This window comes from Carassius gibelio, chromosome A3 (assembly GCF_023724105.1).
Source record: "Carassius gibelio isolate Cgi1373 ecotype wild population from Czech Republic chromosome A3, carGib1.2-hapl.c, whole genome shotgun sequence".
NCBI classification, from domain to species: domain Eukaryota; kingdom Metazoa; phylum Chordata; class Actinopteri; order Cypriniformes; family Cyprinidae; genus Carassius; species Carassius gibelio.
In genome coordinates, this window is record NC_068373.1 from 11175244 (window position 1) to 11188566 (window position 13323).

Below are 13323 nucleotides of genomic sequence, written 5' to 3' on the forward strand. Positions count from 1 at the left end.
TGGCCTGGGCTGACTTAAAAAAATATTCCTCTGTGACTCATTATTATGTTATTTAATATATTTTTACTGGCTTTATAGTATATGACTGAGAAAACTTTAAATTATCAACTCTTAACCAAATGCAAAGAGGAGGGAAATAAGAGTATTATTTCAGCATGTTTGGTCGGCTGCAAAACATGAGCTACACAAACAGACCAGGATGGTGGAACATTTTACCCCGTAGGAAGAGAGAGCGAGAAAGACAAAGTGAGAAACATAAACACACAAAAAGAGGGATAATGAAATGAAGTAAAGAGAGAGTAGAAAAGAGACATGGAAAGAATAAGAGGTTAAGCGTCTGACTCCGGGTCTGTGGTGGAGGGCACATTAATGACTTCATACAGATGGATATGAATATCAGTCCATCACTAGTACTTCTGTCCAGAAAGTTGCTTTAGATAATATGTTTCTTGCAATCACAAGAGATCCACAGCTGCAAACCAAGAGGATGTGCTTTCATAAAAACTGATCACACGTGAAAAAGGTTCTGATTCACAAACTAGTGTCTGATTCAACAAATTCAACAAATTTCACAAACAATTACAAAGAAACAACAAGCATCACATTTAATTAAAACATTCATTTTTAAAGTAGAAAGACTAAAATGTTTGCCAGATCTCGGACTCGGTACTATTACTTCCCAATTATGTCTAAATAGCTCTACACCATTTTTTGATCAGCTTTGAATTGGTGTTTCAGAAATTGTGGCCTTTCGGTGACCATGCTTGCTTTGCAAAACAGCTCTGTGGAGGTCTTGAGAAGCTCTGCCCAGCTGTGGATGGCAGGAGTTTTGCATTTGTGCGATACATTCCTGAAGCCAATGTGTTGGATCGATGAGATCAAGCTCATTCATTCAGCATCTGAACCGAAAACATCCTCTCCACTCTGTTTCACCAAGCATCGCTGAAACAAGGTAACATAGCCTAAATCTATACATTGTTTTCACTGATTTTAATCCCATACTGTATTTGTAGCGATTTCGTGATGCAGTTTGACTAGATATGATGTTCAGCTTTGATGTTTTTAAGTAGTAAACGTATTCACGCTCAATTGCAAGAGTATAGCCTAAAAAAACCCTTCATACACACACACACACGCATGCACCCTCGTCTCTCTCACATGCAAGTCAGATCAATCGCGGCAATGCATCACATATGCTTAAACTTTTATGTAGCCATGCAACAATAATTTCAGCATGCATTCACTGTATACACTGGGACGTGATGTTGTGATGCAATTTTTCAAACGGATGTTTCACCTAAAATGGACCGCAATGCAAATGATGCAAGCCAAATGCAGCGTTCTATTGAAAATGAATGTATGCATTTCTGCCATACCAAACTGCAATGAAGCAACTGGTCTGACTGGGGCGTCTCTCTTCCTCACGCACGGCACACGTGCACACACAAACACACACATACACACACACACACACACACACACACACACACACACACACACACACACACGTTGCTAGGTTACCATAGCAAATAGGCTCACCCTAGAAAAATGATATATGACTTGTTAGTAGCCTAATGGTAAATGCTGCAGGTGTAGAAATCTACATAAAACAGATATTTTCAATACCCCCGTTTTTTTTTTTTTTTTAGAAATAAAACCCACAATTCTTGATTGTTTAACAGCCACATCATTTTCGTTATGCATTATTTGTTTTGGTTGTTTAAAAGCACACACAAAAATATTTATACGATTAATCTATCGATTAAGTGCTAGATTAATCGATTACAAAAAGAATCGATAGCTGCAGCCCTAATCGGATCACATAAGCTCTTGGGTCATCTAAATGCAAACACCCTTTATTCAAGCCCTTTTAGCTCTGTGTGCTTTTTCTCTCTCCGGATGCGCACCGGTGCGGATGACGTGGTTATTTTAACAACACCAGCAACACAAGAGAGCAGCAAAATTATAGATTACTTTCACTAAAACAGCAGAAAAAACAATGCTGCAAATAGAGTAATTTTTCTTCCTATCTATCTATAACCTGTTCAAACCAGATATGGCAAGATGTTTCTGATCTACATTAGCATTATTAATCTGTAGGCTAAGAACATTTCAAAAGAATCTTGTCATTATAATTGAGTAATTGTTGTTAGATGGCTAGGATAGAACTTAAACTTTGAAACTTCTGGTTATTTTTATTTTCTGCTCAAGATAAGAAGTTTTTATTGTTGTAAATAGCCTATAAAACAGCTTTGTAGGAAGATTTCAATACAGGATTTTGTTTAGCGAGCCGTTAAATGACTAGTGGACTTGTGACCAAAGACTCGAGACTTGACTCAGACTCCAGTGATAAACACTTCAGACTTTGACTCGGACTCCAACTTAAAGACTTGTGAACATCTCTGGTGTGTGTGTGTAGATAGATGATGATAATTGTTTTATTGATCGACATACACTCATATCTAATTCATCATATTTTTCTGAAATTAATCGCGATTAATCCCACCTAACATTAAAGTGTTTAAATATACTTATATATTGCAATAATTTCACAATCAATCTTCAAATTAATTAATTTAATTAATTAATCAAAGACAGTATTTTTTTTTTATATATTTGTTTAATGACACCTTTTTAATGACTGAAGGCGACTATCACTGATACCAGTACCACCAATGTCTCTTTGACATTTTTTCTCCTAATATTTAGCCATTGACTATAGCCATTCTATATTACAGTATTATTGTGAGCTATCAATTGTAACAGTTATTATACTTCAAAAAATAACTTCTAATTTAAGTGAACGTAAATCAATCTTTGCATAAACCCATTATAATGTCATATTTACCTGTGCCCTTTAGCAAGTAGGAAATATACAGACATTGAATAAAGTTATCAAACACTAAATTCTAATTAAATACAGATGAATCCTTAAAGCTACAAAAATAATTGATTTCTTCTTTTCTCTTTTGTTCTTTGATTAACAGATATCAAAGCAGCTGGGTCATTAGGTTATTTTGGCTGCTTTAAGAGCATGCTTTAACAACATGAGTTAACACATTCATTTTGACAGCACTAGTAGTTGATAAAAAAAATACATAAAAAATAACATTAACCATTAACATTTAACCATGTTCACTGACCTGTGTGTTAATTCCACAGCACGGTATTTTTTCTATCACTGGACCAAGTTAATCTTAAAATTCTATCATACAACAATACTTCTAAAGTCATTTGATCAAATCATTATCTAATGGTATCAGCCAGATTTTCAATACAGTTAATTATGTTAACCAGGCAGTTTCCTCAACCAAGCGAATTGTGAAAAATAATATTCTCAAACACAGTTTTTTACAACTGTTGCAATTATTTAACACATTAAATTAGCTATGATACATATACAAAATATTATTTTTTAAAATCTATATGAAAAATATAGTTATATTTACTTGCCTACCACAATAATATAAAGTACTCACAAAAGAAATTAATTTGATTAATTAATCAGTATAAACAAGCAATAAATTATATTAAAACAAATAAGATATATTCATATGTTATTACTGTAATGTATATGGAATTGAACACATGTTAGTTGAAAGTTTTCTGACTTGAAAGGTTTCTAAGCACTCAAACCCCAAAAGAGCAGATGTTCACTGGAGAATCAGGGCTAAGATCAATGTGGACTGTAAATAGACTAGTGGCAGGGGTTTCAGTATCTGCTGTCTGCCCCATGCCTAGCTAGACTCAAACTGCACGAATACACCAATGCAAACTGCTACTGTTCATCCAAAACACAGGAACATCTGTTATGATTTAGAGAGCAAGAAGAGCAATCTGTGTTTTTGAGGTAGGGAACCACCCACTGACAAAACCCTGAGCTGCAGAGAAACACTTCCCACCATCACTAGGCCAAAAAGTCACTTGAATAATTTTAAAAAGAATAATAAGAGAGACCGGGTGGATGAGGCAACTGAATGTGTGTATCAAACCTGAGGGTCATCTTGTTCCTCCATGCTGTACTGTGCTTCACCAGGCCCTTCGTTCACTTTTTCCCCGAGCAGGAACCCCAGTCGCGTCATCAGTGTGTTGGCGGCCTCATCTACAGATGGAGGAGGGCCCAGTTCCTGGCTTTCTTCCCCTGCGAGAGAATTAAAGAGAGCAAGAGAGGTAAAACCATGAAGTTAAAAACCCACCTGAGCGGTGCACTCCAATGCTGCTGTTGCATAACACACAGCTTTTTGCAAAACAGTAGTAGACACTGGTTCCTCAAACAAGGCTGCATTCATTAGATTGAAATTGCTAGTTTTATGAAAAACACTACAATTTAAAATAACCATTTTCTATAAGAATACATATTCAAATGCAATGTATTTCTCTGATGGTAAAGCTACATTTACAGCAGTCATTACTCAAGTCAAGTGACCTGATCCTTCAGAAATCAATCCTAATATTCTGAAATATGAATGGTTAGGCATAATCACGTATTCAGTTTTTTCTTAACTATTCATGGACAGTCATTTTGGTAGGATTTATAAAAAAAAAATAGCAAATCTAAATCATTTTGGCATTCAGAGAAACAGCTTTCTTTGGCTTTTATGGCAACATAGAGATTTTTATGCAAATGTCACATTGTTCAATGCATACTTGGAAGTCTCTAGCACACCCAGACTCTGTGCTGTGGTCGCTTTCAAATTTTGGTCTCAAACAGCTCCACTGGAATTAAAAACCAAAAGTCACGGCAGATAAGGACATGTAAACCAGCCACACTGCCAAAAACACTGTTGTGAATTAGCAGTGAGACCAGCCCAAAACCCCAAAAGACCTCAACTGTAAAGCACCGTGTCCCACTAAACCACCTCACAATCCCTATCCGTAGAGTGTAGTAGTGTTTCACATACACACAGTCAAAGGCTGATCTCTAGACTTCAAAAGAAGAGGTGTCTAAATCCACAGTGAGAAGAGCTTTTCCAGGACTTTCACCACTCACCATCAGAACAGAGCCGAAGAGAACCAAATGCACGTCCCAGAAACACCACGCGAGTTGCTACACCTCTAAGGCAAAGACTCATCTTACTGTCAAACCTGTCTTCAGAGACTTGAAACTTCTCTTAAACAGACCAAAGCCTCAGGAAGCAGCTACTGTTCGATTGTATAAGTTGCATTAAAAAGTAACTTTACAAACTGTCTGAAAGAAACCAAAATCTAGGTATAAAAGACATCTGATGAGTCCTAAACAACAAAAGATCAACACAATAGATGCTACAGCTAAATATGACAATTCTGTCAAAGCATGTCAATGGCTGTTTATGTCTCAAAACCTTAAATGAGCTGAGCACCAAGGAATTTTTGGGCATCATAGGAGCATTTCAATATGCACATTTGGGGATATATATACTGGCTATTTTACAATGGCTTCATACAAACAAATAATAAAATGCTACAGCTAATTACATTAACTAGCATCTCAATGCATGTGAATCGTAATACCAAAATAAAACAGTTTCGATTTCTTTATTTCAAGATTATGCAGTATTTTGCAAATTTAATATTTGTTAGATAGCAAGCAGGAATAAATAATACAGGGTTTGTAAAAGTGATGTATTCAAAACCAACGCTTGCCACATTATCTGTTTGCGTTTGCCAAGTTTTGCATTTAGTTTCTGCACGTGTAGTTGTCTATGCAGCCACTATTTAAAACTGTGCAAAGAACAATGCTTTTTCCAGACAATATAACCAGGCCTACAAACTGGTTTCCTGTTTTAAATGCTGTGTCTCTATAATGCAGGAGTTGACACGTGGGAAATCGTTCAGTTGAATACACATGGTATTTTACAGGCAACTACAGATTTTCTGAATATGGTGCTGAAGCATCTGTGTCTTTCATCCATCCTCCAACTAAACATTCTTCCTCAGTTTGACTCCATCGCTCCCTGGCTTCCCTGTACCTCCGGCAGGATGTATGTCACTTGTGACAGCGTATAATAAAGTTCAGAAACCCACTAATGGCAGCAGCAGGAGCTGAAATAGCACAACGGAGGAAAGTTCTGTTCATTACAAGTAGAAAGTCGCAAGCTTTGTTTTTCTGCAACATCTTCTTATTCTTTTGACCAACAATGTCATCCATTTCAGAAAATGCTGTGCCTCTTCAAAAGTTCTCTGGCCCACAGTTGGTAAAAAAAGAAGGAGAAAAATAAAAAAAAATAAACCATCCTGAACTGATGATTCACAAATATGCCAGCATTGGTGGTTTAAAGATAAGCCTGAGGATGCAAAGGAAAATATTCAAAAACATCCACATATTTTGTGGACCACACACATATCTTCAGGCATAACCATAAACAATCATACATGCATACTGTATGAAAATCTTGCAGCTAAAAAAGCGCATGAGTGCACTTTTGCACTGTTTGAGTGATGATGAGTCATCTGATAATCACTACAGGTGTAGGAGAGAAAAAATGTGATTTATGACCAACAGTTCTGTTATGGATGAAATCTTCTCCCTATCTTTTCAGCTTTGAAATTAAATTCTGGAAAAAGTAAATAATAATTGTAATTAATGTAATGTAATGTAATTAATTATGGGCAATTATTTTTTTTTTTTTAAATGTATATTATATTAATTTGAATGCTAATATAAGAACCTTGCCAAATCAGCACAGAATTGTTTAAAAGTAAATTTTTAAATTAATAAAATATTAATAATTTTAATATATATTATAGATAAATAATAATGTTTTAACATTTTAAATAAATACACCAATTATTTAATTAATAAAAAATAATTATAATACATTTATTAATGGCTTTTTGTAATACATATTCATGAATGTGATTAATTTCATTTAATTAATTAATCAGCATATCATGCAATTCATTTGATTGCATTATTTAATCAATCAACAGCCCTAGTAAATGTTAATCCATGAAAGTGCCTTAAAAAAATGACAAATCACTGTACGCTGAGGTTTCTGCCCACTTTTTAAAAAGACAAAAGACAAAACCTCAGATGTTTAAGTCGTATGTCTCATCTGTAAAGCTCCCATGGGAGCCACTTAAAGTTCCACTCTTTCACTCCACCACAGAGCAACAAAACCAGCTCTGCTTCCGGTTTCGGACCCCCCAGGGTCAGGATGGTCCCACGGGAAAACGTGTTGTTTGTGCTTTCACGAGAGCAAAAAAACTTCAGCACTGCAGGGGTTTACACCTCATCATTCGTCATGTCACTGCCTCTTGTAAAACCTACAGAGCTGCATCAGTTATAGTAATGAAAATTCTTATTTGGTCCAGTGTCAGAGGTTTGACTTACAGCTCTTGAAATGCACTGCTGGGCTTTTAAAATCAGAGCAGAAATCACTGCTCTATAAAGGCAAGAAATGACATACAAAACCACATGCAAAAAGCTGCAAGTGTAGCAGAGAATGTTACACTCAGCAAAAAGGGAGAAATATAGAATTGTTGAACTTCTAATAGCAGGGTTGCTATTAATAATCAAATAATTCAAATATCATTCCATTGCCTCAGACACAGGGTTTCCTACATTAAAGCAGCAGTAGGGAACTTTTGTAAAAATATATTTTTTACATATTTATTAAACCTGTCATTATGTCCTGACAGTAGAATATGAGACAGATAATCTGTGAAATAATCAAGCTCCTCTGGTTCCTCCCAGTGCTCCTATTGCCATTTGCAGTTACTGACCACTCCCGGTAAGAAACAACCAATCAGAGCTGCGGTCCGTAACTTTGTTTGTGTTCAAAATTTAGAAAAATGAACATAATAAGCGAGTACACCATGAATCCATTTTCCAAACCGTGTTTTTGGCTTGTCCTGAATCACTAGGGTACATCTATAATAAGTGTTTATATTCGGACTATTTTAGATTGCTTCGGGGGTACCACGGCGGAGTAACCCAGTACCTTTGTGATTCTTCATAGACATAAACAGAGAGAAGTAGTTCCGGCTACGATGTTCTTCCGCAAGACGCAAGCAGTTCTGTTTATTAACCGCTAGAGCGTCAAAAGTTCCCTACCGCAGCTTTAAGACTGCATACCGTCCCATTAAACTGCAGGGCAGCCAACTCTCTTTCTCAAGCACACATTACATAGCATCCAGGGCAACATTAGTCTCTAACTGGACTTTTTTTTTTTTTTTTGCTGTTTTTTTGTTATTTAAGGTAACTGTACCAAAGCATAAAAATATCATAACTTGTTTGCATACATTTATAAGACATGCTAAATTTACATAGGCCCTGTACACAACTACTGTACACAGGAGTGACAACCGGATTTAAATGAGTACAGTAAATGATCATTCCATGTGTGTACGGAACGCAACTCACTCCCGAAAGTGAGTTGTAGTAATCACAGCAACGATGTGGCGTCTTGGAGAGCATGGAGGCTCGCAGATTAGCTAGTTTCTCCGAATGCGGTAGTCACTTCCATATTTTAGTGAATTATGTGTGTACAGAACACGATTAAGGAGTGTTTTCAATTTGTGTTCCGTGTCGGAATGTCTGTTTTTGTTTTAGACTGTTTGATTCTGCCCACGTACAGTTTACACAGTAATATTTTGACACCTTGGATTGCAATTTGGTGGGAAACAAAATGTATTGCAGCCACTGAAGCCAGCAAAAGAACTGGGTGAGAGATCACAAATTCTAACCGACCTAAAACGCAGAATATTAAACGCAGATAAAACAACCCTTACACTGTAACATCAACAGCTGCGCTCATTATCATGTGAGCATCGAGTGTGATGGAGAGCGGATGGGAGAAACAACTTTCTCTAATATTTTGAATATTGACTGCAGTACCCATTTCAACCACTAGCAATATTACATACTGTCAATATTACATAATGCGCCTGCGAAAATATGGTACAAGTCCAGGCAAAAGTTGCCATTTTGAAGCTCAGGTGTTCTGAGGAGCTATTCTAATTCTTAAGCTATTCTAAGTAGTTGCTAGCATGTTGCTACAGTGTGGTTTGCTAGGGGATAGCTAAGGTGTTCCAAGTAGTCAGCATATATTCTATCTATATAGACAGAATGATAGAATGACAGAAAGAACAATGGATAGAAAGACAGACGGGTGGACAGATAGATGGATAGAATGATAGATAAAATAACTGATAGACAGATGGATGGACGATGGATAGAACAACAGTTGACAAGACATGATTTGAGGTACCATCCATGTATTAAGTGCTTAGAGATAGGGGTTTAAAAAGGGACAGAAATAGAGAGAAATAAAACGAGAGACAGAGAGAGGAGAAACCAAACACAATCGGATGGGCTGAAGTACATTTGCCTGTAAGCAATGTCGCTCCCAAAAAGTTAATGTCAAAAATAACGTCCCAAGCTGGTTTGAGTTATCCAAGCAAAGCTGCGAGGCTCACAGGGAGGAGAAGACGGCAGGACGATGACAGGGTGGCTGTCTGAACAGGGCGGCACAAAAAAAAGAAAAGCCAAACACCAAGCTGCAGACCGGCTGTGCTGGCGGTTTAGAAGTAGAAGGCAGAAGAAAAAAAAACTAAAACAACAAAGGGCTTTGCGAACACACTCTTGGCTAAATAAATAGGCTGGTCTGTCATTGTGAGACATTTTAAGCATGAAAAATTCAGTGTCAAATGAATGGAAACACTTGAGTCTGGTAACCAAAACAATTCAGTTATCAGCATTCTTCAAAATATCTTCTTCTGTTTTCCACAGAAGTCTCGTTTAAAATGACATGAGCGCGAGTAAGTGATGACCTTTAAAATAAGTGGGAAATATTTGAGAAGTTTAAATATTCAGCTAAAAAATAACATTGAATTTTGTGCATTTATCCAAGGTAACTTCTGCTATATCTGGATATACATTTTATCAGTTCATGCATTTCTACGCATTGCTAGCACCATGCTCTACTGTTTGAGCTAAAGGAATGCAAGACAAAAATAAAACCGAGAATATGAGGAGAATTGATGACATGATAACATCCACCCTTTCCCATGTCCTACTCTGATTATATATATTATAATTGTAATTATGTATACAGTCCTCATGTAAAGGTTAACCTACGAGTTTGCCATGTTATTACGATAACCAACATGGATGTGCTAGAAAAAGTACTATTAGTATTACTATCACAGTAAGTATTTTTCTGAACTGAAAAAAAAAGATGTTGAAAAAAAATGTATTTGCCCTGCAGTATGTACAAAAACCCATGTGACCACAACAAGGTTAAGCGGTACTGATGATGACTGCCATCTGAAGGCCACAGTGGCGTCCATCAAACGTTGATCTCGCTTTCTTTTCACCAACTCACACCATTCACAACCCAGCCATGCGTACATCCCATCTACTCTGAAATCTCCTCTAATCGAGACAGATTACACCCCAGATGGGTCTCCAGTCCATCTCCATCACTCTAACTGACGCTCGGCCCATGTGGGAGCCTCATGTTTCCATGAATCAAAGGTCAACGTGTGTGTTATTGGAGGATAGATTAAGAACGGCAGAGGGGTTGGCTTTCCAGTTGTCCTCTTTTAACACCAGAGCCATGTTTCCTTCAACAACCCTTTCTCCATCTCTACCTCACCTTTCTCTTCTTTACTGTCGTCCTCTTCTTCTTCTTCTTCATTATCATCATCTTGTTCTTCTTCTTCCTTGTTCTCATCCTTCCCTTCCTCATCGTCCTCAACTTCTCTCACCCAAACTTCCTCTCTGTACACCTCTTTATGTCCATCCCTTCCATCTCCAACGATACCTTGTGCACCTCTGGGACTGGTGCAGCATCCAGACTGCAGCAAGGACTGATCAGACAGGCTCAGGCTGGACGAACAGGCCCGAGATGTACAGCAGAGGTGAGACATCCAATGCCTGAAAAGCGTTGAAGTCCGACTTGGTCTTGTCGCCCCTAGGCTAGCCTGTCCCGTGCGGTCATACGGGCGAGACCGCTTCCTCCTCTGCCACATGCATCTGGCCCTAGTCCCGGCACACGCCTTCCTGACTGTCGAAGCGAATTCCATAATCCAAACAAGAGGATTCCCCTGCTTACAGCTGGGGTCCAGCTCCACAGGAGAACGGTGAGAAGGGAGAGTCTGAACTGTTCGTTTGCAGTCGCAAGGACTTGGCAGAAAATGAGCACCCTGCTTCTTTTCTCCTTCAGAACAGTTTGTGGCCGTCAGTGAATGGGGAGGAGAGGACTCCGACGGTGGTTTGGTTGCTCTGCTGAGCTTCAGAGAAACCGCTGGCTCAAGCTTTAACAGGAACCATGAGGAGTCTAAAGAGTCGAAGTCCAAACACCACAAAAGGAGGGAGGGAGCGAGTGAGAGCAGCAAGAAACCACTGCTTAGTGCAGTTAAAAATGTTGGAGGTGCATGCCGCATGCACACACAAAAGGCCTGCATAGGTTGAGAATGAAAAACCGTTAAACGAGAGTTTAGGAAAGGGTCCAGAGCGTATCCAGGTCAAGAATCCCAGCCAAGCCTGAAATTACTTTGAGGAAAGCCAGCTTCTGGTTTCCAAAAGAAAAGGTCCCCCTTTTCCAATAGAGTGCGTGTACAGACTGTAACGTCATTAACATCTTCGGGACCAGAGATAAGAGATGGTCAGGACGACCCCAAAACAAACAGAGAGTAGAAGAAAGGAACAAAACAGAAAAACAGATGGTAGTGCTTAACGAAGTGTGCAAGGCTGGGGGTCGGGTTACGCTGTTGTTGGTCACAGGCATGGGACAGCTTAAACTAAAGGGGGCCAGGGGTCGCTCCTCTCTGACCCTTACAGCCCCGAGAGATGTATTCTGTTGGAGGTGAGGGTGTTTGGTCCAAGTAGGTCACGTTTCACCAAAACTCCAAAATGCTCAATCTATCATTTCTGTCTTAGGTGGCCTCCACTCCGACCAGATATTCCATCTCTGACCACGACTGACTATAATGAATAAAATATATATCTATATTAAATAATTATTTATGATGTATATAAATACACACACAACAATCAATATATACTGTACCGCTATACTCAACAACACACATTAAGAACATTTGTATGCCATTATTATTATTTTTTTCAGAACATTGCTAATAAGTGAATTCAAAGCTTTTATCGTACTGCTAACAATTGTGTAAAAAAGGAAAGTGGGTCAGTCTATTGTGCTCGTACAAAGACCATATTTACATTCAGGAGATGCTACTGTTAGATAAACTACAGCTGCTATGCAGACGCAACAGAGAATACAACATGGAAACAATGCAGTGTGTTTTAAATGCAGATGCACTGATGTGGTTAAAATGAGGTTTTATACCCCACCACGTCTCATAGATTTGATTTAAAATTGCTTCAAAAGAACTGCAAAACACATTAAGGGAAAAAATTGGGCTAATCAATTTTTTTCCTGACAACAAACCTACTGAGAAGCTTACGGAGTAATGACTCATTTACCTACATGACACAACTACAACACTTCCTACTGATTTCCTGTGACAGAAACCCTGAGAGAACACTGAAACGGCAACACGTGGTAAAGAGAACAAGACAGACTTCCCACATACTCTAAAAGAAATAAAAAATAAAATAAATCATGCACATTATGTGAACAGTGACACTCCGGATTCTGGCATCTTCTGTGAAACGATTGCCAAATTAAATGTGAGTCACTCTGGACAGTGGGAAACACTTGAGTGTAAAAAAACACAAGAAACAACCGCTAAGAAACAGGAAAGGAGACAACCCAACTTCCACTGAAAAAGAGAAATATTTCAGCATACAAAATTAAGGAGAACACCATTTGGTTGTGTCAAAATTAGTGGATTCTTGGATTAAGAGTCACACTGAATCATACGGTTATATACTGTAATTGTCTAAAATGCTTAGCAATCATTTATGTGGTAATCCACAGCATACAACATTGGTTGAAAGAGCTTAATGGCCTAACTGGTCATCATTTAAATATCCTTTTGCTTTTAAAAAGAAAGTCATTGGGATCTATAACAACACTGTGCCCCACTGACCTTCACTGTATTAACAAAACACTGAGACATCTTTTAAAATATATTTTATGTTTTATATTAGAAAGAAAGACTTTTAATGACAGCACGGTCAGTAAATGATGTGAAAATGTAATTTTTTTTGGTTGGACTACTCCTCTACATCGTAAATAACCTAAAATATTCCTTTAACATTTTTAAAAACCTTATTTCTGTGACTGTCACAATTTTTACATAATCATAACATTATTCCATGGTCTGTCTGAATACTCGATTCTGATTGGCTGTCAGGAATGCATTAAAACCTGTGTTAAAAGTTAGTTTAATCACCGTTCTATATTAATGCACTGCTTT

At 37.8% G+C, this 13323-nt stretch overlaps 1 protein-coding gene across 2 annotated transcripts in view; it reads right to left on the reverse strand.

The window, feature by feature from the left end:
• LOC127946545 (protein TANC2) overlaps nucleotides 1–13323 on the reverse strand; it is a 133007-nt gene that overhangs the window by 26930 nt on the left and 92754 nt on the right. For both annotated transcript variants that reach the window (XM_052543199.1, XM_052543208.1), the window contains exon 5: nucleotides 3993–4141. In XM_052543199.1, the coding sequence (XP_052399159.1) occupies nucleotides 3993–4141 (149 nt within the window). The remainder of the gene's footprint in view (nucleotides 1–3992; nucleotides 4142–13323) is intronic.